This window comes from Cygnus atratus, chromosome 2 (assembly GCF_013377495.2).
Source record: "Cygnus atratus isolate AKBS03 ecotype Queensland, Australia chromosome 2, CAtr_DNAZoo_HiC_assembly, whole genome shotgun sequence".
NCBI lineage: Eukaryota > Metazoa > Chordata > Aves > Anseriformes > Anatidae > Cygnus > Cygnus atratus.
The window spans coordinates 135,078,021-135,105,734 of record NC_066363.1 but is presented as its reverse complement, the minus strand read 5'-3'; the positions used below and the strand labels follow the sequence as shown (position 1 = coordinate 135,105,734).

General features: G+C 41.0%; 1 protein-coding gene across 3 annotated transcripts in view; it reads left to right on the top strand.

The window, feature by feature from the left end:
* The first annotated feature begins 348 nt into the window (after positions 1-348).
* The window catches only part of RUNX1T1 (RUNX1 partner transcriptional co-repressor 1), a 113,386-nt gene continuing 86,020 nt past the window's right edge, over positions 349-27,714 (top strand). The window contains exons 1-2 of one of the 3 annotated variants that reach the window (XM_035546327.2): positions 766-959; positions 20,227-20,399. In XM_035546327.2, coding sequence (XP_035402220.1) covers positions 20,312-20,399 — 88 coding nt within the window. In that variant the 5' untranslated portion in view covers positions 766-959; positions 20,227-20,311. Of the gene's footprint in view, positions 960-1,112; positions 1,361-20,226; positions 20,400-27,714 lie in introns of those variants that run through there. The other 2 variants (XM_035546328.2, XM_035546329.2) reach the window with 2 other exon arrangements.

Below are 27,714 nucleotides of genomic sequence, written 5' to 3'. Positions count from 1 at the left end.
TCTGAGAGTGGCTTGATTTCTAGCGCTGCTGTCTCTTCACACAGTGATGAGACACAGGCAGAGCAGCCAGGAGCTCTCCAGATGGCTAGAGAAAGTGTTTGTCTTGGGTTACTGCAGGGCAGTCTGGACTCTTAAAGCCGGGGAGGCATCATTAGGGAGCAAGTTAGATGTCCACCCGGTAAAAGCGAGCGAGAGAAAGAAAGAGCAGGCAGGCTGCCCGAGAGGGACCGCGCTCGCCTATTGTTAACATATACTTGACCCCCACTAACCTCCTCACGACACAGATGTCTCCTACCTCTATCACCTCCCACTGCTTTAAGCCCTCCCCCCCTGCACCTGGGTAGCGGGGCCGGGCCGGCTGCCGGCAGTATGCTGCCTGCCTCGCGAGGTGCCTGTTAGTGGGGGAGCCGGGCGCGGAGCATCCTCGGGCGGCTCGGCACGGCTCGGCTCGGCTCGGCACGGCACCGGCTCGGCACCGCCCGGGGCAGAGCTATGCGTCGGCTGCCCAGGGCCAGGCAGAGCCCCCGCCACTGACAGCGGCGGCTCCCTGCGCTCCACATCACGGCTGGCTGCGGAGGAGGAGGAGGAGGAGGAGGAGAAGGACCTGGGCTTTCGCTATCGCGGCTTGGAGACTTGATTTTTTGGTTCTCGTGCTTTCCCTTGGAACCAGTAGGCTCTCTCTCGAGCTGATCCTCCTTTAAAAAAAAAAAAAAAAAAGCGAGAGAGAGAGAGGGAGGAGGGGGGAAGAGCAGCTGGAGTTTCTCCTCAGCTCGTTTTGACTTTTGTGGACGTGGATCATCTGGACTGGGCAGGGAAGCCGCGCCGCGCTGCTCTCCCCTTTCCCACCCCCTCGCCCCTCCAGCAGCCGGGGCTGCCGGCTCTCCCCCGAGCAGGACGGGAACTTTTATTTGCAGCTCGCAGCCCGTGGCGAATGGTGGGAATCTCCGGTCCTCTGCAGTGTGAGTACGGGGCGCGGGGCTGGGGCTGGGGCTGGGGTTGGGGCTGGGGGGGGAAGACACCCGAACCCCTCTTTTCTTCCCCTTTTCCCTTACCCCTAGGGCTGCTCGGGGCTGTGACTAACCCGGACGGGCCGGGGCTGCCGACGGGCCGGGCACGGCTAGCTCTGCATGCAGCTTCCCATCCGCTCTCCCCCCGCTCGCCACCTCGCACCCCGGATCTCTCAAAAGCCCAGGAAGCGAAGCACCCGCTCCTGCAAGAAAACAGCCCTCTGAAGCACGCAGCGTTGGGTTTCTGTCTCGATTTAGGACTCGTCTTTTTTCCTTTTTTTTTTTTTCCTGCCTTCCCTCTCTCCAGATCACTGAGCTAGCCAATGTGAACCGGAGTGCCTAAAATATTTCTGGTGGGGTTTTGCTGTTGTTGTTCCATTCTAATCACGGGATTATGTAGCACTGGCAACATCACTTCAGGCTATTTTGCAAGAAATATTTCGGGCTGTGAACGCCGCCTTTAATTGCACACCGATTTTTGGAAGTTATCTCGCTTCCCCAAACGACAGGGTAGCGTTAGGGATTGCATTTCCAAAACTGCAATACAATGTGAATGTGGCATCTCCTCTGTCTGAGCTGGAGGGTCTGATTCCATACATTGGTAAAACACTATCGATAGGGGGGCTGAAGGACGAAAACCATCCTCCCGGCCACGCAGATGAGCCTGGGACTTTTGGGCGACTTGGAACCCTTTTGTTAGTGCCAAAGTTAGGAGGCTGGGCACACCGGGGCTAGCGGAGAGAAGGGACTTGTGACCCTAGCCGGGGCATCCGCGTGGGACTTGTAGGCGAGCAGAAGCGGTCGGATTGTCATTGCCCTTTGCTCCTGCAGAGCGTTAGAGAGAAACTGAAAGTAGGCAGCGGGACAGGGGGGAGAAGGGGCCGGGGCTGCCCCGGCCGGGAGCTCGGCGCCGGCTTTGGCCGCTCCAGCAGCCGGCGGTGCCCGGGGCCGCGGCAGGCGCTGCCCGCCTGGGTGGAGGCGTCTCTTGGAGCCTGCTGCTGGCGGGGAGCTGGCCGGGGCTGCCCCTTCTGCTCGGGCTGCGATCCGCAGAGCCGCAGAAAGCAAAACCCGTCCTAAAAAGAGCCGCGCAACTTTGCCGCTGCCGGCCGCGGCTGGGCTGGAAGCGGCTCGGTGCGCCCGGGCTGTGCGGCACGCCTTGTCCCCGAGTTAGCCTCCGCAGAGCAAAGAGGACGGCAGGTCGCCCTCGGTGGCAGGCATGGCACGGGGTGAAGGTGGGTGCTCACCCCTAAAGCCACAGGAAGCGCCGCGCCGGCCGCCCCAGCACGGCCAGCGCCGCCCGTCCGGCCCCCGACTGCCTAAAGGGACCCTTCGGAGGCTTGGGAAGGCACAGCCGAGGGCTTGCTCCGGCAAATATTCCTGGGCTTAATGTAACTCTGACCCCTTTAACTTTTAACATCGCTTCCCCTAATTAATCTGTTCAGGCCCCAGACTTAAATGGCTGTCCACAGCTGCTGCAAATTGATTTATCCCCTGATGGTGGTCTGAGTTGCTGACCAAAGCAGGATTTTTTTTATTTTTTTTTCCCCTCCCCATTTTTGGTCTACTAATCTGTTTTGACTTATTTTCAACTTAGAGTAATACTTGCATGCTTTTTGAAGGACTCAGAAAATATTTTCTTTTGACATGTAGCTAGAATTATTGTATTTGTAAACACAGTATGGTAGGGCTAAGGGTGAATATAATTGATTTAATTATACCCTTGTAGCCTTACATTTCCTCTGTTTCTGCATCCTGACAGATGCGATGGGAAGTTTAAATAAGCAACTTTGTTAAGTGTAGTTTGAGGCAAGACATGAAAGGAGTTAGATTTGAATTCTATTGTCCAGGTTTTCTGCTCTGCTCTTCTGATAACAGTTTCAGTGACTCTGGGCAACTGAGCAGATTGAAACTGGTTTCTAATGGTTGTTAACGCTGATGCTTGACCTTTCCATGAGAAGTCTGAAAACCTCATTCAGTTTATTCTGGGCTGATTTCCTTAGGAAATCCAATATGATCAGGGAATTTCCTTCAGCACAGTCAAATGCGAAGAAAGTTAGTCTATCTTGTTTACACGGTCTGGTTTTAGCGGTAGGTGTTTCTGGGGCTCCCCTTCAATCGACAAAAATACTAGGAAAAGGATCTGAACATGGCTTATTCATAACCATGCAGTCTGTGAAAACACGAAGTTGGCAAAGGCTTCATTAGTTGCGAGATACACCGCAGGCTCGCTGTCAAGGTTTTCAGTTAGGAGGCTGCGGTGTATTTGATAACTGACAACTTTTTGCAGGTCAGTTATATCATATCTGAACTCGCAGTGTAATTGCTGCTACTTTCAATTCCTGCATCGCTTTTCCTTTCCGTCACGGAAATCTCAAATCACGCCCCAGGGTGAAGAAAAACCCCAAGCCCCACCAAAAACCCACCCCACCCGTAAGCCCGCAGATGCTCGGGCGAGCTGAAGCCAGGCCAGGCGTAGGGGAGATAGCGGCAAGACGTTGGCCCTGCATCGCAGGATGGTGGGAGCGGGCTGGAGGAGACAAGAACCATTCTGTTTGTAATGGAATGCAGACAGCAGTGTTAGGTCACTGCTTCCTGGCAACTGCTGCACGAGTTGTTTTTCTTCAAAGGCTTTGAGCTTTTAAATAGTTTCCAAAATCTTTTCAAGTAAAACATTGCCTTCTACCATTTCTGACCACCTTAACGTTAACTCATTTCTTGCCTAAATAATGGACCAGTAAAACATCACACGGCATCTCATCTGTATATGCTTAACACTATGTATGCCTGTGCGCACATGGAGTTTTATACTAGAAGTATTGTTTATAGAATAAAGGGGAGAAAAATAGCTCCACCTGGAGTGCTGGCCAGTGGCTAGTCAGTTCAGGACATTCTTCCCTGTCAAATCCTGTTTCTCACTTCTCTGAAATGAACTTCAGACGACAGGCATTGAATGTGAAGCTCACTTCATTGAGGTACCATGCAGCCTGCAAACCCCTCATTGCCAGACACTTTGGATGAAATAGGCATCTGCAGTATTTGCATTGGGGGTGATGGGAGAAAGGGCTTGCAATTGTCATTTTCATCTTTCAAATCCACTTGCCACAGTCCATTACTGTTAAATCTTTAGCTAATTGAATAAGGATATTAGTATGTTGCTATTGCAGGAGCTTCAGATTTGTTAGATTGGGGGGGAGATCATGTTCTTTGTTCTGCAGAAACTTAAGTTGTCATGCAGAGATCAAGAAGCTTTATCAGCTGAAATAAAACGTGAACTCGGTGTTGTAAATAGGTTATTTTTCATGGTTTGTCTGAAGAACTGCAAAAAGAAATTATTTTAAATCAAAATGAATTTAAAAACTTTGAGCCACGTACTTAGTAGCAGCCTGCTGTTTTTCATACAGCTTTTAATAGCAACCTAGAATATTTATACAAGTTTATACTGATGCTTAATTTAGTGTAAGGACTGGGAGTGTAAATTCTTAAAACATTGGCTTCCAGATTTCATTTCCTTCACCTTCTTTCATATGAAAGATCTAAAAGAGTTAAATGCTGAAGTTTTAATGGAAAGGGACTTGTTTTTCCACATAAATGTTACTTCTTCATAGAACTGCTTTAAAATTGCAGTTATTTTGTTCTTGTTTACTGTAAACTTGATTAGCTTAATAAATGGTAGCATAAATACATCAAGAAGTAGTATATTCTGTGGTTTCATGGGTAAAGAAAAATGATCAGCAGATGTAAAAATCAAAGTCAAAATATCCTGCCCTTTCAAAAGGCTTTTTATTTTTTTCTTCAAAATATTTTCATCTGAAAGACATTGACTTCCATCTTCCTTTTTTTCTTTTTTTTTTCCTGCCATTGATATGAAAGTTTCCAAATAACGTTTAAAGAACAGTGGACGTTTTATTAAAGTAAACATTAGTTCAGTATAATGGAGGTAATTGTAAGTGATAAGAGCAGAGCAGGTTATCTGTGTGTTGTTTAAACAGAAGGAGCTATTTTGCACCATTTCCAGTAGCCATCTGTAGAGGAGAAGGGTTTGCACCTGTCTGTCCACACTAATTATAGATTAGGTCCAAAGAAATGAAATTCGAGTAGGCTTTCTCTTAATGAAATCCATAGTGATTTTATTGTAAATGTGTTTTGTGTACAGACGGTGATGGTTGGGCTGTGAGTAAAATAAATTGCTGTATGGCTGTCATGTACTTGTAGTTGTAAAACAGGATACTGCTGCATTAACAAAGGTGCTGAATAAAAATGCAGTGCTCCATTTATGTCCTAGGCTTCAATTGTGGCTTTTGCTAGGTTTAGCCAAAAAGGTTCACTTTAGGCCCAGTGTTTTAGGCGTATGTTTCAGGGTCAACTTCTCAGTTACCATCACTTTCACGTCAATGTCCTGGCACATAGGTGGTCCTTTGGCTGAAATATATGGGGTAGAAACGGTTTCATGTTAAATATGTACACACATGCACACGGAGTGTGTCGAAATACTTTCCTATCGTTCGGTATTATATTGCTGAAACAAAGTGGAAAGAGTGAGAAATGCATTCTGCAGTAAAAGGTCACATGAATTTCTACCACATCTGTTTATAGTAATTATGAACATAATTAACATAAGAATTACAAGCGAAGTAATGACAAGCTGAGCTATGAGATATTATGCCATAATGGTCATATGTTGGAATTCTCACATTATAGCACACTAGAATTCACATATTCAATGCAAGAAAGAAAATGTTAGATTTTTATCTATTTTAATGCTTCAAAACTTATCTGCCTGGGGCAGATGGACTTTACGCTTTATAGGAAGGTAACCCATTATTAAGAGAGAGTCAGTTGAAATTAAGATTTCTAGCCTGCAGCTTGGACTTTGAGACAGCTGTGCTTATGGAACGCCACTTCTGTTACACATTTGTAGTCTGATTGTATTTATTTTATTACCACACATTGCTTTATTTTTAAATGTGAGTGTTTTCGCAGCAAACAGTTTACATTAGAAAGGATCCTGGATTAGTTTTTCGTTAGAGAATTGTGACTACAGTAGTAAAATTGCCTGGTGGGGTGGCCAACATAGATATAAGACACACATTGTGGCTCAGGAAGATGAGAATTTGATGGATCCTAAATTAGTTCATGGCAGAGAGAGAGAGAGTGAGGAAAAAAATCCTTAACGTCTTTAGAATAAGAAGAGCAATCTCTCATTTGTACACAATATTTTGAAAGAACACATGCATAGAGGAAGCTCTGTGGTACTTTGCAGGTTGAATTAATTTAAGTCACTTTTCTCTGGAAATGCATCGGACATATCGTTAAGTGTAAGGGCTAAGGTTTCACATGAGTTGACTAACTTTTGTAATATGACCTGTCTGATTACCTCTAAATACGGTTGTCACACAACTGACAACTGGAGGAAGTTGAGCAAAAAGTGGCCCTTCTTAAGGGTAAAAATACTGGCTGAGGAATGCTTGTAGTAAATTTTACATATAAAAATCAATTTATCTTTAAAGGAAAATCAAATTCCTGGTTTTATGATATGAAAATTTAACAAATTGCTGTCTTTCTAAGGCTAAACATATAGAGTGCCTTATGAAGAATAAAAAAATTACCTTGTGCAATGTCTCAGTGATACCAAGAGGTTTTCGCATTATTGGATTAGTGGAGGATTTGTGACAGACCCCTTTTTATCTGACATTCATTGCAGTGACATGATTTTCACACACATGCCCTTCCCCCACCTAGGTTCTGGTTTTCACTTTGTATTATGTGTCAAATTCCCTTTATTTCTTTTCTTGTGGAAAAACTGCTATCTTGGCTGAGTGATTTTGGAAGGAGTTCTGCACTGAACAATGCTTGTTTCACTCCAGTGTGCTGTCATTGTCCTCATTGCAGCCTTCAAGTTGCTTTTCCACAGACGTGTAAGGGATATGCATTCCTTTAACTGATAAATGTCAATTCTTAGGGGGGAACATTTAAAACTTTAAAACCTGAAAGTGCAGAGTTAGTTGAGCAACTAACACTGTTTTTGTACAGTGACTCTACTGGTTGGCTGTGCCCTTGTTTGGCAGGCCAGGCTGTTTCTCCCTTCTCATTATCTCACGATAACACTGAGTTATGATGAATCCAGTCAACATAAATCACACACTTATGTTTTCTCAGTATCTCAGCTGCTGGCTGTAGGACCTGCTCTGGTCTATCATTCATCCTCAGGTGGATGACGGTGACCTGCGGCCAGGCAGGGCTGCTGTTGGGACTCTACTGCCAGGCCAAGGGGCTTGTGGTGGCAGCTTGGCCAAAATGGGGCTGGGCAGCACTCCTGGCTGGATGCACCTGTCTTCTGTCACCCATGACGTAGGCTGAAAGGCGTCGTGGGGGCATTGTTTTGGTGGGGATCAAGCTGCCTTCGGCTGGGGAGCCCCTGTGCTGCACGTCCCAGGAGGTCTGGCAGGGCCTTTGTCCCGGAGAATTTTAGGAGCGGAGGTGGGCCGGTGGCTGCCCAAAGCGAGGGAGAAAAAAGAGTAAAGGCTGCATCCAGAGCACTGCCACCCTCTCACCTCCCCTCAGGCCAGGGGCTGCTGAGCCGTGCCCCCTGGGGCTGGTGTGTGGCTCCTGCTCCCTGACACCCACCATGCCTCCACCTGGGCCGCACTGATAATGCACTCTTCCTGATAGACACTGCTGGCCCGCTCCCCCCTGCCTCGCAGGGACACTGGGACACAGCAAGCCACCACCCGTCACTGATAAGCTGTAACGGGCACTTAACACGCACAAAGCCTGGTCCACGCTGCTGCTTCCATCCTTCCCTCCATCCTTCCCTGCCACAGGATTGCAATCGCCACTCCTGGCCATGGGACTCCCCCGGCTCCGCAGCCCCTGGTACGAGCAAGGAGAAGGGAGGGAGGCCGTGCACGGGGCACCAAAGCTCAGTGACAGGCATGGCTTTACAAACAGTAGACTGAGGGGGAAAGTGGCTTGCATGGGTATTTTATCGGACAGGGAGACCCCAGCTCCAGCCTCAAGTGCTGTTGGATGGTTTGGTGGTGGCAGCTGGGGTCAAGATGAACCGTGGCATCCCTCTGGCATGAAATTACACTGCTGGGTTTGGTATGTTTGTTTGTTTTACCACAAGCGTGGCTTTCCTCAGAGGGAGGATGCTGACAGGAGCTTGCTGTCACGCCTGTGTGTGTAATCACGGTGTAAATATCTGGGTTGCTTCAGTGGGAACTCCTCAACTTTCAAAATGCGGCAGGCATAGAAAATATGGTTTTTTTTTTCTTCTTTTTTTCCTTTAGACTTTGACGGTGCATGATTTTTCAATTCTCGCCAACCATTAAAACAACTTGCATGCTAAGCGTGTGCGTGCATATTGTTTTAGCAAATGGCTTTATCAGCAATTATTTCTTAAAGCAACATCAAGCAATTAGCTTTAAAATATATTCAGAAGTTTGAAATATTTATATTACTGTTGCACTTTGTCAAGTGTTTGTGCAGATAGATATATAGATATGATCCAGTAACTAAAAGCCTAATTAAAATTTGTTTAAAGCCAGGGGGGCATGTATTCTTGTTGACAGCAGCAGATCGATAGGGTAAGACAATAGAGCCCCATTATTTTACTTCCATTGACTGAACATATTGACATTTCAGGTTTGTGATTGCCTCAGTGAGCATGATGAAACACTGAAATTCACAAACCAACTGTCTGGAGTGGCACATATATTACAGTATGTCATCTCTGCCTTCAGGATACCTTATCACTGAAGCAGAATGGTAATGGATGGCAGCAGAGCACTTCAGAGGGGTTAGGGCTCTATCAGTTAAGAAGCTGACACGTAGCAGGTTTCAGGAGTATCTTTAATTACACCTAGAATTATGTACAAGGGAAGATGGTCCTTGTTACCTGCTGCTGCACTTCAGAGTTTACAGACTCAGAAGCAGACAGGATAACAAGGTACTTATGTTTCATATTTTATACACATGACTTTATACCTTAAACTTTTTCAGGAAGAGCCCAAGGACTGCTGATTGTGCTGTTTGTGTGTTTGCCATGTTTGTCAATGGCAACATCTCAACCCAGCCTTGATGCTCAAGTTCCAGAGCACCTGCTAGACCTTCTCCTGTTCTGAAGATGTACAAGCAAACAAAGAACAACTTTAAAATACATACATTTACTTTGGGTTTCTCCATCCTCAATGTGCTGTATTGACAGTGGTCAGGGGATTCAATGCAGTGAGAATATTGAGGAATAGTAAATATGCATTTTTACCTCAATATAAGCATTGTAAAAAGCAAAGTATTTATGCAATACGTACATGTGTATACATAATGGTATATGTTAACCTATATGATATAAACACATGTATAAAGAAGGCCCAGTGGTTGCAGAACATAGAACATCCTTTACTATTTTGAAGTCTTTCAGATGTTCTTTAAAATCCAGCAGACTGTGGAATGAAACCCATCAGGGTTAGGCAGAGGTAGAGATTGAAATTAATTTAAAGCAGACAAAGAGCTAATATGAAAGAGCCACTGGTGATTTAACTCATTTTTAAGAGTAAGTGTAATGAAAATATAAAATGTATTCTGATTGTGCCATCTACTCAACAATTGTTGCCATCAAGTGGACTGCTGATGCCCTTTAAGATGGTAAAAAGAAAACTGGTCCTTTATACCATTTTCATGAAAATGTTAGGTTTCTGTTTGATCAGCAGGTGCTGTTGAGATGAAAGCCATGTGTAAATTTTCAGAAGGCCAAAAGTGTCAATTCAGAAAAGGAAAGTGATAAGAGAAAATGCAATCAGTTTTCCTGTTTTCAATTTGTGCAGGATTTGAAGAGCTGTTTTGTTAAACTGCTACATCTGCTCCAATATGAATATTGAACTACTTCCACTAAAAATAACACCCTATAATTTGGAAGCCATTGCAATCTTTTGTTAATGCAAGTGGGTTATTTAAAAAAAAAAATCTATTCTGAAAAATCTCCTGCCTAATGTGCGTTTTTGTTTATCGGCACTTTTATCTTCAGCAGATAAAATGGCATTATGCAATTAGGACTATATCTATTTGGACTATAAAAATGGCACCGGATAGCTGAATGTCAGTATATTGGTAAAAGGATTTAACCCGTACTTTTAAAATAATTTTATTAATAATCTACAATTGTATCTTAAAATGACGAGTGACTGCTTCCCCGGTGTAACAATATAGTGTCACCTACCCTTGAGTACCTTGTGGAAAGTAAGGGATGTTCAGAACATTACGGAGCATTCTTTGGCCTATTTCATTCTTGTCATATGTGTAAATCTAACTTTAGTCCTACCAAGAACATTTTGAGTGTTTTTTTTTTTATGAGTAACTTTTTCCACAGTAAAATAAAATGATTAAGTTAGATTGAATGCACATTTACAAAAATATTTGCTGCTGTTGAGCTGTTAATCCAAGCGAGTTTTATTAACCTGGAAAGCCTTGCATTGGTAAAACAAATTTTCTATCACAGGCATCTTCAGAGAAAATAATATCATTACTTTTTAAAACAAGCAAACAAACGAAAAACATCATCACCCTGATCTAATGAAAAGGGGAGTGGTTTGTTAATTTTATAGATAAAGATCTTAATGAGTAAGTGATAATTCACTGTTAGATCTATAGAGCACTATGCACGTAATATGAATAAATGTGCAGAATGAACCAAGAGCTTTTTTATTTATTTCTTTATTTCATATTTAATGCAACATAGAGAATTACCTGGTTTTAATATTAGAATGGGCTTTAGTGTTGAATTCTAATCTAGAAATCAGGAACTCAGCTTTGGCAGGTGTCCGTGTGGAAAAGGGCCTTGATGATGCTTCTGTTTGGTTTTACAATTGGATTTGTAAGCTATTGTCATTGAAGGATTTTCCTCAAAGCAGTCTACAGATCAAAAATAATTAAAATTCAATAAATTTTAAATTTAAATATAGAATGGATTTTGTGTGAGATCAGTGCTTGTGAAAGGTTGTCTAGAAGTCTGTGGCATGTCTACTTGATAGTTTGTATTCCCAAACATAACTATGTGCACACACATGTGCATAAATTTATGCTGAATGACAGAGGGATGATTATTTATACAGATTTTCTCCCAAACTCTATGCACTCCTGAAACATAATGAAAAGCCTCCCTCCCCAGAAGAGTGTTTACATCCTATGACAGTCACTAGATTCAAATCTTCTAAACATGAAAGTTGTTTCCTTTCCTCCAAACCTCCTTTTCCCCAACAAAGCTAACCCTGTTAAACCTCACCTTCTGTGGGACGTATACATAGTTACAGACATATGTACGAGAAGTAAATATTACAAAAAACATGGCCGATCAGGGCAAAATGTCTGTAGCCTTAAATAGCTTGTGATATCTGTCAACAGCAGAACCCACGCTAAGCAGGCCCTGCAGGGCCTGACCTGAGGATGTGAGACCCTTGAGGAGCCCCATGTTAGTGCTAAGTGCCTGCACGGAGCTTTCTGCTAGGAAATATTACCAAACAAATGCTCTGTCAGCGTGTGTTAGTGGGGATGCTGTCTGCCTGATGAGTTATTAAACCAAGGTGCTTCTTGCTTTGGTCATAAGGTTTTGTGATTCTTTTCGCAGGGGTTGGGATGGAGTCTAACAGAGATTATAGCTTGATATAGCGTCTGTATCTAAATTTTCTTATATAATTTTTCTCAGCACATTCATGAAAGTGCTCTTTTCTCATTCTTTGCCAAAAATTCTGCATGCAGTTTTGCTGTTTCTATTGAATAGTTGCCATATTTAACTCCAGTGGTTGTGAATGGAAATGTGACTATAGAAAGAAATCCTTTCATACTAGTTTTCATTTTCTGTAACGTGTTTTGGGATGCCTGGAAAGGAAGGGCATCCTAGATATTCAAAATATTTATGAATACACACAGAGAATTTAAAAGAAGTTTGGCAAATTAGTTTTGTTTATCTATAGTTGTTGGGCATGTGTGAGATATGGTGACTTATTCAAATGATATTTTTTTACTCTGTATTCTTGATTGAATTTCATCATGATTAAAAAAAAAACACAACTGTGTCATACAGAACTGTACAGTAATAGTATTCCTGAACAGTCCCATATTGCAGCATGCCAACATGTGATCTTCATGTGTTATTTCAAGATTTCTTTAAGCAGGCATTTGAGTAATTGCCACCTCTCCGTTAGTCAAGACAGGTAGACTGTGGTGCTTATATAAAGTAACATCCAAAGTTCATAGGTAATAGGTTCTCTCAGAAATTAGGTTGTCGTCTGGAAAGACATAAGACTCCACCTAGTGGAGTGGAATTAATCTGCAAACAGTGGCAGGCAATGACAAATGATAAAATATATATCATTTATGAAAAGCCATGTTGAGCCAGTGAGTAAAAAACAGGAATTTTGACAGTCATCTGGGGAGGTGGCTGTGTGATCACTACAAATTGCACAAGACTTTACTTACTTTTGTAGCTCTAGGAGGCTCATGTGTGTCTGCCTTGTTGGATGTTAATACATAATTTGCATAAATAGTAGTCATTACCACTAGTCATTTTCTCCTGTGATTCATTTTATTTGGAACCTACGGGCTTCATTTTTGCATTTCTGATCTGACCACACAGGTGCCCCTTTGGGTTTGTGGCTTTGGTGTCATTTTAAATAGTTTGGGCAAAAAAGAAACAATCCAACCCCCCCAACTCACCCACTTTTTTCCATTATTTTTTATTTTCCAGAATGCATTTTCTGCTTTTTGTTTTTTTTGTGTTTTCATAATGGCAGTATCAGGATATGCTGATGTCTTGTGCTGTCATGACAAATCAGATGGCATGTTGAGTAAATGTGTGTGTGGCATTTCGTAGTCCCAAGGTTTAACAATCTCTATTATGAAGCATGAGATTAGCTAGAGTTTTGTACCTGTGCTTTGCTTCCCCGTTCTTTTGTTCCCATTGTGTTATTAGGATGGAATACAGTTAATTTTAAAGCTGGGAGGCAAGTGGATATCCCAACCTGAGCAGCAAAGATACTATCCTCAAATCCTCTTTGAAAATTTATCCCAATGTTTAATCACACCTGTTAGACAAGTTCAAGAATAGCACTGTGATAGACCAGCTCAGACTTGGACAGAGAGTGTGAGGGCTATTGCCAGAAAATGAGATGATTAGGATGCAACAAAGGAGACGGAATGATACTACTGCAAAGGATATTTGGGAAGAGTGCTCCAAAGGAGTGCTTTCAGTGACATCCAGGTGGGGTTTGCTGCCAGGGCCATTAAAGCATAGTGGTGCCAGAGAAAACTGCCAACAAGTTTAGGGATAATGGTACCTGCGGGTGTGCTATCAGTGGATTGTAGTGCCAGGATGATTTTTTTTATTTTATTTTAATGGTGACATTGCTGAAAGTATTTAAGGGTAACGCTATAGAAAGGGTTTTAGTGAGTGAAGTCACTGAGTTCTAGGAACCATTAAGCAAAAGCTGTTTCATGGCTGTGCTATTTATTATTTTTAAAGCTTGTTGGCAAACCACTTAATGCTGGAAAAGCATGCTGCAACCTGTATTAAAGCATACTGAAGATGAGCAAGGAAAACGTACTGAAGTGAATAGATAGCTTGGTTTCTGAATGTTACATGCATTTCTTGTGTGCCATGATAAATTAATGTAACTCCGTGGGTTAGCAGGGCTTGTGAGCCTTGAATTGAAAGTACTGGCACTCAGATCTTCAATGGTATTCGTACGCGCATTTCTCCTTGAAGATGGTGTGTCTTTTGTCTGAACACAAGCCTGTGGATCTGGACCTTCAGGCTTTCTGTGCTCCCATCTCATCCTTGTGACCTTAACAATACTCTGCTGGACCGATTTTAGGGACTAGATCCAGATACTGCCCTATTGACATTAGCTTATGTAAGGATAAGTGTGCTAGCTCAGGTCAGAATGTAAAGTGAGCCATTCTCTTTGCATTAAAAATGATGGACTTACCTGATGAAGAATTCCATTTAAAGGAGAGAATAAGTCCATTCCTCCTGTAATAATATTCTCAGAGGTTCCTGTTGAGTCCATGGGGCAGGTTTTCTCAGTTTAGGTATCCCAAGAGCTGTAAAGCTGTGTTTAAGGCAGTTATCTACTCCAGAAATTTCCAGATAAGTGTACAGTTACAGTAAATAACAGCTACAGTAGTTTTAGTTTTAAGAGTGAGTCAATGTATAACTTCCCTTGCAGGTTTGAGATGTATTGGCCCCATCCTCTTCCCATGAAATTCTTGGGGAGGTTTTGGTGTTAATTTTTTTTTTTTTAAAGTCCCGACCTAAATTTTCCCTTCTCCTATAGAGCTATTATTGGCCACTATTGTTTTTATTATCTCGTAGCTTCTCTGGGAAGAGAAGGATGGGCAGGACCTCAGTGACATTGCCAGAGCAAGTCATCAGTGGCCGTGCGTGCTCCCCAGGAGGTCACAGGAAGCAGGTGGCTGTGTTAATTGTCCTTGCTCCCAACTCTTGTCCTTCCTGGAGGCAATTTAGAAGTGGTCAGGAAGTGTCAGGCCTACTGTGTCCCCCCAGGTTTGCTACCTCATGCATTCATAATAATTTGAGGTATGTGCCAGGCAAGGGAAACTGAATAGGAATCTCTGCTGTCCTTCCTCAGTCGTGTGGCTATCTGGCTGGAAAGCTTGAGAACTGTGACTGCAGAGTATGTGTGGGGCTGCAGGTGAAATCCAGCAAAATAACAAAGAATCTTTTTTTTTTTTTTTTTAAAAAAAAAAAAAAAAAAAAGATAGTTCCTTAACATGTAGTGTCTTCTTTCGGGTTGCTGACATAGAAGTCCTATACAACAAAACTACAAAAACTCACTGGGGGCATGAAATATTTCTGGAAGTGTTCACCTGCTTTTATCTGGTGAGTGGAGGATAGGGAATGTAAATGCTTTCTCTGCTTAGGCCACTTGGGTTTTAGTGCTTTTTGTTGCAACTGCACCGTCAATATTCTTGGTCCCAGAATGGCTTCAGAGCTGTGCTTTGGAAAATCAGTCAGGGTCCTGCTACTTCAGATGAGCTGCTTCTTTAATACTTACTTGATTTTAGCAGTGAAGACATCAACATAGCTGAGTGTCTCACAGCAAGAATTGCACCCGATGCTGTAAGCCAGGTTTGAGCTACCAGTAATATTTCTGTAAGTGTCTTCTGGAACGTATCCACTCACGTTGGAAGTGGCGTGAGTTGAGTAATAAATATCATACTAGTTATTTGTCTACCATATGCTTTTGGGAGGAAAACATAGATTCTGCTCAGGTGTACTTTTGGTTTTACTGAGACTACTTGCCTAAATAAGGTGGGCTGCAGAATTATGTGGCTGGTGAATCATACTGGTTTCTGAATCACTCTTACAAAATATCAGCCTGAAATATGAAAAAATAATGAGCACGTTGTGCTTGAACTTGTACCTTATTTAAAGAATAACATTTTAAAGCAGAATATTTTGTAAAGTGTTCATTAAAAATGACTTGCAATTTTGTTCTATCAAATCCGTTGTACCAGGAAAAATACCCCCTTCAGATGGGAAAAGGTATCAGTGTTCCTGTAAAAATATCTGATTTTTATCCAGCTATTTTCTAAGGGTTTAGGCTCCCTTTTCTCCTGTGCAAGGAGATCAGCTGACAACAGCAGCAACCAAATCATGTTTGCAGCTGGGCAATTACAGTAGACCCTAAGATCTGCGACTGTCAACCATGAACACAGATGCCTTCAAAGTTCTGTTTTTCTTCCATGTGGAAGTCGTTGGCATGGAACAGATGCCTTCATTTTGGAGAAACCAACCTCTGGATATAATTGGTTCTCTCTTCTCTTGTCCTCTAGGGACAGTCTCTCACAGATGAAATTAGATGAGAAAAAAAAGACAGGCACACATACTCACACATGACATGAAGCAAAGAGTTTGCAGGATCTCTATGTTTTGTCACATGGACAAGAAAAAGTCCCTGTTTTACTGCTGAAAGATCTGGCTCCATTTTTAGCACTCTACACAGATGATGATTATGCTATTGGAAAAACATGCATATTAAAATATATATATATATGCCCAAGTTTGTTATTAATCTAGGCATGTTTGTTTAGAAGTAAGACAAGCACATCCAATCCATATTACTTTAGAGTTAATTGTTGAATTCTGCCCTATCTGTAGATGTTGCAGTCTCAGAAATTTCAAGTTAAGTGGCAGAGTAGATGGGATGGTTTAAAAAAAGTCTAAATTTCAGTTGCAGTGGTAGAATCACAGTGTTTTCATCAGCTGCTTCACTAGTTGTTAACACAGGAGGAAAAAAGTGTGCAGCAAGTAGTTCACTTCAAATCTCCCCTAGAATATAGGTATTCAATTGAGAAAACACGTTTACAGGAATTTTGGCACGATTAGTCCAATGAACACGTGTGATGAGCCATTGCTGAGAGCCTTGTGATAGGGTACTTAGGAGAGTCTGTCCTCCTACTGCCCTGCCAGTATCTAAAATGGGGCAATGATGAATGGCGTTAAAGGCTCCAAGAGAGAGGAGAGTCTGCTTAGCATGGGCCTATCTAAGGCTTTTGTCTCCCTGCCCGTGGAAGAGCTACCAAGTCAGTGCAGTTTATGCTAGTTAACTGTTGCATTAGTTATGATTAAAACAAATTTGTACCATCTTTAGGTTGTCTCAGTAAGCTCAGTTGTGACCTGTGACAGTTCAGACAGCACTGCATAAAGAGCTGCGGTGTTCTTGGGCAGAGCGGGGACCTCCAGGAGGGTCAGAGATCATCAGGAGGTGACCAACCACTGCTGCTCCCTGAGAGCCTGGAGTCCCATCATCTGAGTGTTTTTTCTTTCTTCAGTTTTATTTCCAAGCATAAGCTTTATATATATATATATATATATATATATATATATATCAGTTTAATGTGAGAGTCCAGTTCAATCACCAAATGTAAAATTTATCTGTGCAACTGAGTTGGTTGAGGAGCCATAGGACTGCAGTATCTTGAAGATGCTGAGTCTACGCAGCAGTATATGTTCTGCTGGTACAGTATTAGTAACCTGAATCCTGAACTCCATTTTCAGATTTTAATGGCAATTTCTATATTTTACAGGACAAGTTTACTATTACTATAGCATTTCCATCTCCAAAAGCTGAACAGAATGGTTACCAGCAATGAATAGGGGCAGGAGTTATCTTGGTCTACCTTGCTTCCTAGAATGCAAGCTGTGTTTCAGCTACCTGATGTAAATACATTGCTGGAGTGTGCTGTGGTCCTTTTTTGCCACTGACACCCATTATGGGTGGAAGACATTCACTATTGACTTCCAGTAGTTAGAAGGCCTGGAGTAAACTGAAAGTTTTGAACTGATGACTTTTTAGGTTTTATAAAGGAGTAGAGAGTTTCTTTCTTACAGAAATCCACTTCTGATTTGCAGAACATGAGTGCAATGGTGTGCTTTTAGCATTGTATTTCTGAAGAACCACATATTAAGGGAAAAAATTTAACCAGAGAAGTGCTTAGGTGATGAAGGGATTTCTGGCAGTGCACTTCTTAGTTAATAATGGTTGATTTCTTTTGAGGCTGATTCTGATATTTGTAGTCTTTACATCCTATTAATTCCTTGAAAGATAAGCTGATACAAGAATGATTTGCCAGGGCCAATGGCTCTTCTTAAAATCTTGGCTCAGGTTATATCCCCCCTTCTCTCCATACATAAGATAAAAGCACTGTGAATATGAGGTTAACTGAATTCAAATAGAAGACTCTCTCGAGTTATTGCATTCCTTAGAAAATAAATACATTTCTCATATGGTTGAGATTGATCAAAAAAGTATTCTGTATGCCAGTGATTACATTCCCATCTGTGATTAAGGTTTTCTGTCTGCATCTGGTTTTCACATTATATTTCTGTAACAAGAATCCTTTATATGGCAGAGTTCACTCTCTGTATTTTCTATTAACTGCAGCTTGAACTACTGCACGGATCGCAGATTTACACATGTGGTTTTCATTACTTCATACCATTGAGAAAAAGTAATATTTGTTTGGGAAAGTATGTTTTTCAAAATTTCCATGGTAATACAACATGTTGATCCTTTTTTATAACACTCTTGTAAGACTACAAATTGTTTGAGGCATTCTACTTTCAGTGAAGTTCAGACTTTAGATGATTTTGCATGTACATTCCAGCAACAACAACACTTTACAAATCAGGAGGCAAAAATGCATTTAAAAGAGCAGATTACTGTTGAATGGGTATAGCAGAATGCATCCATCACTTTGGAAAATGTGGCGTATAGAGAAAATGAATCTGGGGCTGAAACAAAAGATTAGTAAGTTAAAAGTGATGTCTCCATTGTAAAGTGGACCACAGATGGGTACATGTCTAATTTCTTTTGAGTAAGAACTTATTTTTGTACAGTAAGAGATTTGAAAATCTTTTACGTTCCATGAAGAGGAGTATGCTGTTCAGTAGACACAAATAGTGAATTGTTAAATGTTACATAATTTAACATATTTGATGACAATTATTTCTGGTGGCCAAATTAGCAAAGGTTAACAAAACATGAATACATCTTTACAGATGGCTGCTGTGTGTAATTCTGAATCCAAAATATGACGTTAATTTAATGTTCCACTGTAAATCCATATTTCAACCAGGTTGTGCTATCGTCACTCAGTAGAAAACCTAATGTTTAAATGATCTCAGTGAAATTAATAGGGCCACTTGGTCAGTGAGGTATTTTTCAGTTTTGCTAGTGGCATGAGTTTATGGCCATAAAAATCAAATTAAACAATAACAGCAATTTAAGGAATGTTGTATGCATTTATAGAAATGTAATGTGTTATGCAAAAGTCTGAAGATTTGGAAAATACTGAATTCATGATAAGGCACAACAGCAGGGCAGTTTTTAATGCCTGCGTGTGTACATGGTGACAATTACAGAATTAAAAAAAAAAAAAAAAAAGGAAAAAAAAAAAGTAGTTATTGCACCCAAGTGGGGGAGTCCTCATTATATTTTGGAGATTATTTCCCAAATTCCAAAGGTGATTGTGTCATACTGAATGCTTAACAGTTGTTGCCAAATGCTGGGTACAGTCCTGCAGTCCCTGCTTGCCTCTTGGTTTCGCTGAAATCAATACGACTTTGGCTTGGGCCAGTGCTGCAGAGAAATGTCCGAGAACGACCACACTAAAGAAAACAGGACTTTGTGGTGAAATCCTTTGTCCTCTAACCTTAACTTTAGCTTGGGAAGGTTTGTTTTGGTTTGAGGAGGGTCCTTTTTTGTGGGAAGGATTGTGATTTCTAGCATCAGTATAAATGTGGTCTTTTGAAAACGCCCTCGTGCGATACATTTTTTGCAGCATGATCTAGCCCAGGAGGCAGCCCAGGCTGGGTTCTCAGTTAGATGCATGCAGCTGCGGCCAGATCCTTGTGCATGCTTAACTTCATGTCCTGAAATACCTGAATAGTGAATGCAGATTGAAGCATGTACATAACTGTGTGTGCCTGGCTCTGAAAACCTTTCTGCCTTGACATAATTATGAATCCCTGAAAAGCATATTAATGTCTTGGAAAAGCTGACAGCGCCGTAAAATAGACTCGTGCTAATGACGAAGTATTTGTGTAACCCAAATAAACAGGTTTTGTAGATGTTGGAGTGGGAGAGAAATTGCCTTTACAAAAGTGGGAGGGTGATTTGTAAATATATTGATACCTTTTTGATCTGTCTTTGTTTAAATATGTTTGCTGTTATGACTTACAAATTAGTATAGTGTTGTGTAATTGCAAGGTCTCTTTTTAGTAACCATGTTCACTTAATAAATGATTCTCTAGAGCTTCTGTTGAACCAGGTAAAGTATATAATATTTTATATCGTATGAATGTGTTTAAAACCAATCATTTTTACAGAATTAGTTAATAGGTGTTTTCATGGTAGAATACAGGCTGCCCTTACTCTGTTGCCCTTTATATGTCAACTATTTTAAATGGGCAACTTATGAAACAGCCTTTGTCGAAGGATTAATACAGTGTTAAAGTACTGCCTTATATTAACTAAGAAAATGTGGGTAATTGATTTAGAATGATAGCGTTTCTGTCTTCTCTTTTTATTTAAAAGACTGCTATTATCATGCAAATGAAGGGGTGTGGTACTTCAAACTGTCTGTGATATGTGCTTTTTTTTTTCTTTTTCTTTTTCTTTTTTTCATTTGTTGTTGTCAATAGAAAAGATTGATCTCTGGGCTGGTGAACATAATATCTGTCCCAGTCAGAAAAGGAAAGAGGAAATTAGCAGAGCGATTGGTGGAGAATGATATCTGTCAAAAGAAACACTTGGAGAGCACTGAGTTTAGTGATAGGTGACTGCCGGAAAAAAGGGAACTTTGAATTTTGTCAAGGTAAGGAACAGAAAAATATTTAATTTTGTAATGTGCATACCTGTTAGAAGTTATTTTTAATGACTGTACCTTGCCTTGTAACCTGTAATTTAAACAGAAATCTTTGCCTTTAGCTTCCAAAGAGTCTGCCTAAATCAATCAAAATGTTGTCGTCAGTCTAATATCACTGAAAGAGCACAGCAATAACAATATAATTTCTCAGTGATGACTTTCCTAAAATCTTCCTTATCTTGTAAATACACATATGTAAAAATTTTAACTATGTTTATTGTATTTTTGATGCCATAGGTGCTTTTCATCTGGCATATAAATATTACTTGGCTGGGCTGTAAAAATCATAAAGTTCATTTTACTGCACTGTGAATTGGAACAGTATTTGCAACCTGGTTAAGGGACAGTTTTAATCATGTTGGCAAAATGGTTGTGTTTGTTATTCAGAGAAGGCCTCTGGTAAACTCATTGCATTGGGAATCTGTGATAAATTTAGTTGAGATGATATTGAGGATTGATACATCAGTTTCTTATGTGCAAAGATTTTTACCATAGTTGAAAAGTAAATCTGTTATGGCAGAACAAAACCTCTCCTTAACTTACGACTGTCATTCCTGTCTTTACTGGAACTACATTTTTTCTCCTAAAATGGTGTGTCTAGATAGCAAGAAACTACTAAACTGGTCTTCAGTGCTTTCCAACACTCTTGATACTTTCTTTTTCGGTGTTGGCCCAGTTTGCCTCTGACACAATTTTGATAGAGTATGATATCAAAATAAAGCAATCAAGAAGCCTGAGTTCTCTAGGCTCTGCTCCGGTTTGTTTTAAAGGCAACTCAAACCTGACTGTAAGTCCCTCGTCTCTCCACCCTGCTTGGGGTCCACAGTGCTGTGTGGGTGCAGTGTTGCAAGGAGATGGAGCGCAGCTCGGGGTGCTGGCAGGAGGCTCTGCCCATAGCTCCAAGGCACGACTCTGGAGCTGAGGCACTGCACACTTTTGTGGATGTACTTAAAAAAAAAAAAATAAAATCCTATTAAAAATAAATTTGCATTCCATAATGAGTTCCTAGCTTATTTTAAAACAAGTCAGTGCATCTTTGTGATCTTGCTATACATGGAGTGTGAAAAAGAATGAGTATTCTTTGCAGAGGTTCTTGTTGCATTTCTATTTTGCTGATTTGACAGTGTATAGCTTCTGACTGATTCTCCTTCTTGCTTCTATCTACAGTCTATTTTTCAAAGTGCAAGTGTACCCCATATGGGTAGTTGTTGGTTAGTTTCTTTTGCAGTGTAGATCTTCATGAAGGACTGAAATATAAATAAATGTAAAAGTAAATATTTCATGCCTGAAGCATGCAGTGCTGGCATACTAATGGGACGTTTATTGTGGTTTATTGCTGTCAGAGCATGTGCAAGATAATGGAAATTTTCTACAACTTAGGAGAAAGGCGTGTTTTCTAATACTGATCATTTTTATTAGAAAGAGGGAATGAATATGACTGAAACTCAGTTCATCATTATAAAGCTCAAATGATCTTGTGTCATACTACTGAAATATTCATAAATGGGATTGAACAGCATGTTACCTGTCCTGTTAACCATGGAGCAGATTAGGCTGCCTGTATCACCTGAGTGCAGGCACATCTTCACCATTTAAAAGTCATTGTATACTAAACAATTCCCTTCCCTGTGCAGTCCTATCACAGCATAGCTTTATACCAAAATAAGCATATCCTCTTTGTAGTACAACTTATAGAGTTAACCATATTGTATAATTTTCACCTTGGTGATAAAGATGATCCAAAACTGTTTTGTAGCTATTCTATAAAAGAGATGGAAATGTGTGGTGGTAAGCAATTGTTAGATCTTTGGGCATTCCCATTTAGAGATTTATTTGGAATGAGGTGGCTGAGTAAGGTACCTAAATCTGGATGTATGTGTTTGTCACACATTCAAGAATTTTAGTCTTAAATGGCCAAGAAGCTCCACGCTGAAATTTGGATGAGTGACTCGAGAGATGTGCCCAACACTCTTATATAAATCTTTTGAAATCCAATGAAAAGCTTCTGTTCTGTTACCCCAGACAGCTTTGCCCTATATATTATAGCAACTTTCAGCCCACTTCCATGGATAGGTTGGCAGACAACTCCATTTCAAATGACATGGTGAAGGATTTAGGTTTCATTAAAAACAGGTAGGTCAGAGCTGAATAACTGTTCTCACAGAAATGCCTGAAGTCATTTTCATTTAATATGGACTTTGTTGTACCCAAGAACATTTGACTTACTATTTGAAACCAGAATGGAATAAAAGGCAAGATAAAAGGTGGTTGAACCTATTGCTTCCTTGAAGCATTAAGCTACCTATGTTTCTGTGTTTCCTTTCATGCATCCTCACCCATGTTTTGCTATTGTAATGTCTTCTTTCCTTGGTTTCCTTTTTTTTCTTTTCTTTTTTTATTTATTTATTTTTTAATTTATCTTTATGCCAATTGTTTGCTTACTTACACATCTTAAGGAGTACAACTGAAGTAATAACCCCCCCCTTCTAACACAGAACAGATGTAAAAGGGTTCTTGGGGACGAGTGCATTATAGACACAGGATTGTCATTACCCAGCTCACAATCAGATTTTCGTCTGTTCATGTGGCGCACACCTGTGGCTGGCTGGCATTGCTCTTGATTGGAGTGTGAGAGATCTTAATGAAAAACAAAGCTCAGATGACAAGAAGAGACTCCACGATGCACATGGGTTACTTCACACATCGTAAGAAAGTGAAATTCTAAATCTGCCGGGCTTGAGGTGAGGGAGTGAGTGCGAGCGACTCTGCAAAGAGAACCAGGGCCCTGCTTATTGCTATCTTGCAAATAATGTGTTTTTCTCAGTAGGTCAGGTTGATTTGGAACAGTTGAGAGTGGTGGCCGTTTTCTTCAGCAAACTCTCTGAGCCAGTAAGAAAATGCTGGGCAGGGATCCAGCTTCTGAAGTACAAAGAAAATACCCTATAATCTATATAAAATGCTGGCGGATGGGGAAGGGAGGAAATTTACAGAGAATAACTGAGTTTGAGAACAGCTATGTTAAAAGCAGAGTATAAGAGTTTGTGTATGACATTTGTATTTATTTTAATGTGAAAAATACAGTCTTTGAGATGAACAGACTGCAAACTCTCATAATAGGATGTATTTATTAGTAAACTGAGACAAAGCACTTCAGTTGAAATTCCCTTTTCAAAGTGAATTTCTGAGTTTGCAGAGTTTGGTTTCCCTTTTTTTTCCCTCTTGGTGTTGTGCTGTGGCTCTGATAACATTAATGGGCTTTGCCCCACATGGAGCATCGAGTGTATTGTACCACTGCTCACTGATCCCAGGTCAGTGTGATGCGTGAAATCAATTTATTTGAATCTCTTTGCCTGTATAGGAATTTGGCGGCGTGCCAGTTGTTTTCATTTAATGTTCTTTGTGTTGAACACAGACAAGCAGGCATGCTTTTGTGCTCCTCTTTCTTTTGGTCTCTCTCTCGCAGCCAATATCCTATTCTGTGGGTTTTCAGAAGAAGTAAGAATATGTTACATTTTTAAAATCATTTTGTTTAAATAGCATTTAAAGAGCGTAGAAATTAGGTCAGCCAGGGAGCAGCCTGTATAAGGCTTTCACAGAATATAGGTGGTAACACCTGCCTTCTTCTCTTTCTTAAATTTTGGAAAAAAGAGTGAGGAGACACGAATTTTTCTCTAATAACCAATTTTATGATTTAAATTATCTGATCAAACAAAGACTCTCCAACGGTGCTTAAATCAGAATATTTTTTAAAGAAGTGAACATCTGACGATGGGTTGGATGAATCAAAAAGACTTTTCAGAATCTTCTTCATTTTCAGTAATGACCTCAACGTAAGCATTAATTTGGGAATCCCTTGTCTCATCCTGCACTCCTGCCTACCCGTTCCCCCTCCCCCAGTTAGCTCACTGTTGGAATGGCTGCCAGAAGAACAGCTATCAGAAAGTAACCATTCCTTTCCTTTTTCCTTCTTTGTGTGGGGGAAACAGCGAGGCATGTGGAACAGAGCAAGTAATTTCACCCTTCTTAAATAGCAAAAGGAGTAGACAGCAGCAGTGCATATTTCCAGGCGGATTTGTTTTAGAGCTTGGCATTGGGAGAGACGGAGAGCGAGAGTAGAGGACTCTGTTGATGCTCCAGGCAGTTCTTGCGGAAGTTGATATGCAGAAGCATGGAGCCGCGGCGCAGGGGTCAGACTCGTACACATCAGCCCCATTTCCTTGTTTAATTACCTGAAGAGCAAAACATCCAGGCTGAGAGTGTGTGAAAATCCAGTATCTCGAGCAGCAGTTTGCCGCTCTGACATCCTGCAAGGCCAGCCCTGTCTGTCCGCAAACGTCAGGGCTGGTTCCTGACAGCGGGCTATCTCTGCCGGGCCTGGGTTCCTTCCATTCAGGAGGCATTGTGTGGAAGAGGGTTTGGTCAGGAATTTGAGGTTCCTGCCGGTTCTTCCAGCCTGGACAACGGTGTGACAGATAGGCCTGACTTTTTTTTTTTTTTTTTTAAGAATAATAATAAGGCTCTTTTTAGTCTTTTCCTTGTAATTCTGGCATTGGTATAATACTGACTGAAACAAAGCAGGTTAACCCTTTCATTTCTGAATCAACATCTTTGCCTTTGATACTTTAGTGTTCTCTTTTCCCTTTCTTAACCTCTTATTTTTGGAGGTAAAATCTTCCAAGGAGCAAGTTCTTTTGGACTTGAGTTTATGCTATGCTGCAAATAAAACAAACTTTTGAAAATGTGAAAAACTTTTGCAGTTATTGTTAATGTAATCATCATACTTGGCATTTTAAATTTCTCATTTTCAGCATGCTTGGCAACATTATTTTTATTCATCCCACGGCATAAAACCAAGCCAGTGTTTGTTTTGGCACAGCCTATTAAAACAGTGGTGGCAGCTATCAGCACTTCCATTCTTCTTATTCATGTGATTTTCTTAGGTGTCCAACTTTGTGTTCAACTTTGAAATATTGAGGTATAGCCCTTGCTCATAGCTGCTGTGTGTTGAGGTAACTCCCTGCGACCGATGGATTTTTCTCTGGGCAGAGCCATGAGCGAGGCTCTGTGAGTCACATTGGCCCTCAGGTAGAAAGTCCTCTTTGGGTGTAAAGTTCCACGTTACAAATGAAAGATACTGAAAGATAGACAAAAGTATTGAATGGATATATATATATATATTCAGGGAAAATTAAAATATGACTTCTTGTTTGAATGATAAATAAAGAATATAACTTACTTGGATAATTTTAATTGCCTAGTTTGTAGCATGGGGCTGTAAATAGTTGTATTGGCAGAACTTAAGGTCACAAGGTGCAAGTAGTAGAGGGAGGGGACACGTTAATCTGGCTTTGCAGCAGAAGTCAATGTAGCATGTGACTGTTGCCTTTTTATTGTTGTGGGCAGAAGCTGGTCCAAGAAAGATCTTTGTGGTTATAGGAGTGGAGAAGAGAGAGAGCTGAGAGTTAACTATGCTTTCGTTTTCTTTTGCACTAAAGGCTTTCAGTCCAGTCTGCAGTTATGCCTGTACTTGTGAAGGACTTTTTCACTTGCTGATGGTTTCATTTACATTTTAGGTGTGATCAAAATTGTTCAAACAGTAGCTTAAATTTTCCCTGCTAGTATTTCATTAGAATTTTTTGATAAAGATTTAAGGGCACACTCTTCTTGCACGCAAATATTAACGGCCATTACCAGGAAAGGGTTTATAGGGGACTCCTTATTAAGAGAATGTGCCCTTCTGTGGGCATCTGCAGCTGTGAGTAAATGATAGCATAATGGGACCAAAAGAGTCATTATGATCTATTGTGCTACTAATCCTCCATCTAAGAAGGATTTGCAGGGGATGGTGCAACAAAAGAGCTGTTACAGTGTATCAGATCAATAATCATGATCTAATAAATTCTTAAATATGTACATAATCCTCCACCTTTTAGAATCAGGCCCCTTTTTCAATGTGAACACCTATGTTACTCTGGTGTAAAGGGACCTTTAAGTAAAAGTGAATCACTTAAACGTGCTGTTTTAAATCTCTTTATCCTGTCCTACTGTAAAGAAGCTACAGTTTAAATAAGAATCGCTTGTATCTATAGGATGAAAAAAGATGGTTTATGCACTCTGATCAGTGTCATCTTCCTACAGAGTTTGTATGTGTATAGAAAATTATGTGTTGGTATGAGAGCATATATGACTTTATACTAATACCAATTCCAGTGTGTTACGCACCTTTAAATTTTGTAGAGTTCATAATCTGATGAAGTGGCCATGACCTAGCCAACCATTGCCCACCACAAACAGCAGTGCGGGAACAGTACAGTCCACGGACATATGGTGACAGCAGTAACCACACTGTCCTTCCCCCCACCCGATGGGTGTCCAGCTCCTCTTGGAAAGTGGCAGAAAATGATGGTCCTTAATGCACAGTTGCCACCTCCAAAATCCCTCAGAGATAATGGTTTTAAATCAGCATTCTCTTTGAAACTGGGAAAAATATTGAGCTTGGGCATCTCTGCGAGTCTCTACTGTGACAATCTTGCTTAAGGAAAGTTCTCTTAGATAGTGAGTCCCAAGCTGGTTTGGGCTGTATTAAAACTGGCACCTTGCATCGTGCCCAGGCACTTACTGCTGCTCTTTGCAGATGTTCTCCTAGTGTGAAGTGGTGTAATTTGCTCTTGGTATGAAATTCCACTTCATAATCACCTCTGCATTCTTCTCTTGCTTCCCTTCTGAATGGCTACAGCTAAGCACCATGTGGAGTACAACACAATTAGATAAAATGAAATGATATTTAAAGGCCTGTGTTCCTAAAGGCCCCTCCCTGTTCCTAAAGGAACAAAGATTTTGTATTTTGATTTCCCTTAGTTAGTATGGGATTCATCTGGATCTGACTAAAAGCACAAATCTTCCGTCAGTCCGTTGTGCATCCAGGGAATGCAGTATGCTTTCTCTTCAGATTGCACAACATTTAGTGGATCACATTTTGTAGTGGAAACTGAGTGGTATGTAAGATGGTCAGGAGATGATCACAGGATCGAGAACATAGGGGTAGGAGTGATGGCAGAGAGAAGATGGGACGCTGAGCTGGAAAATGAGACAGAAATGTGTGGGAAGGTGTAACAAAGGAAACAATGGAAAGAAGAAGGAAATTCATTCTGTGAAAATCAGTACCTTCCCTTTGTCACTCACAAGCAATAATGCTTTTCCGTCATTAAGGGTTAAATGAGTGTGTACTGATTCAGCTGTCTTTCTAGACACTGAACTGCATCAG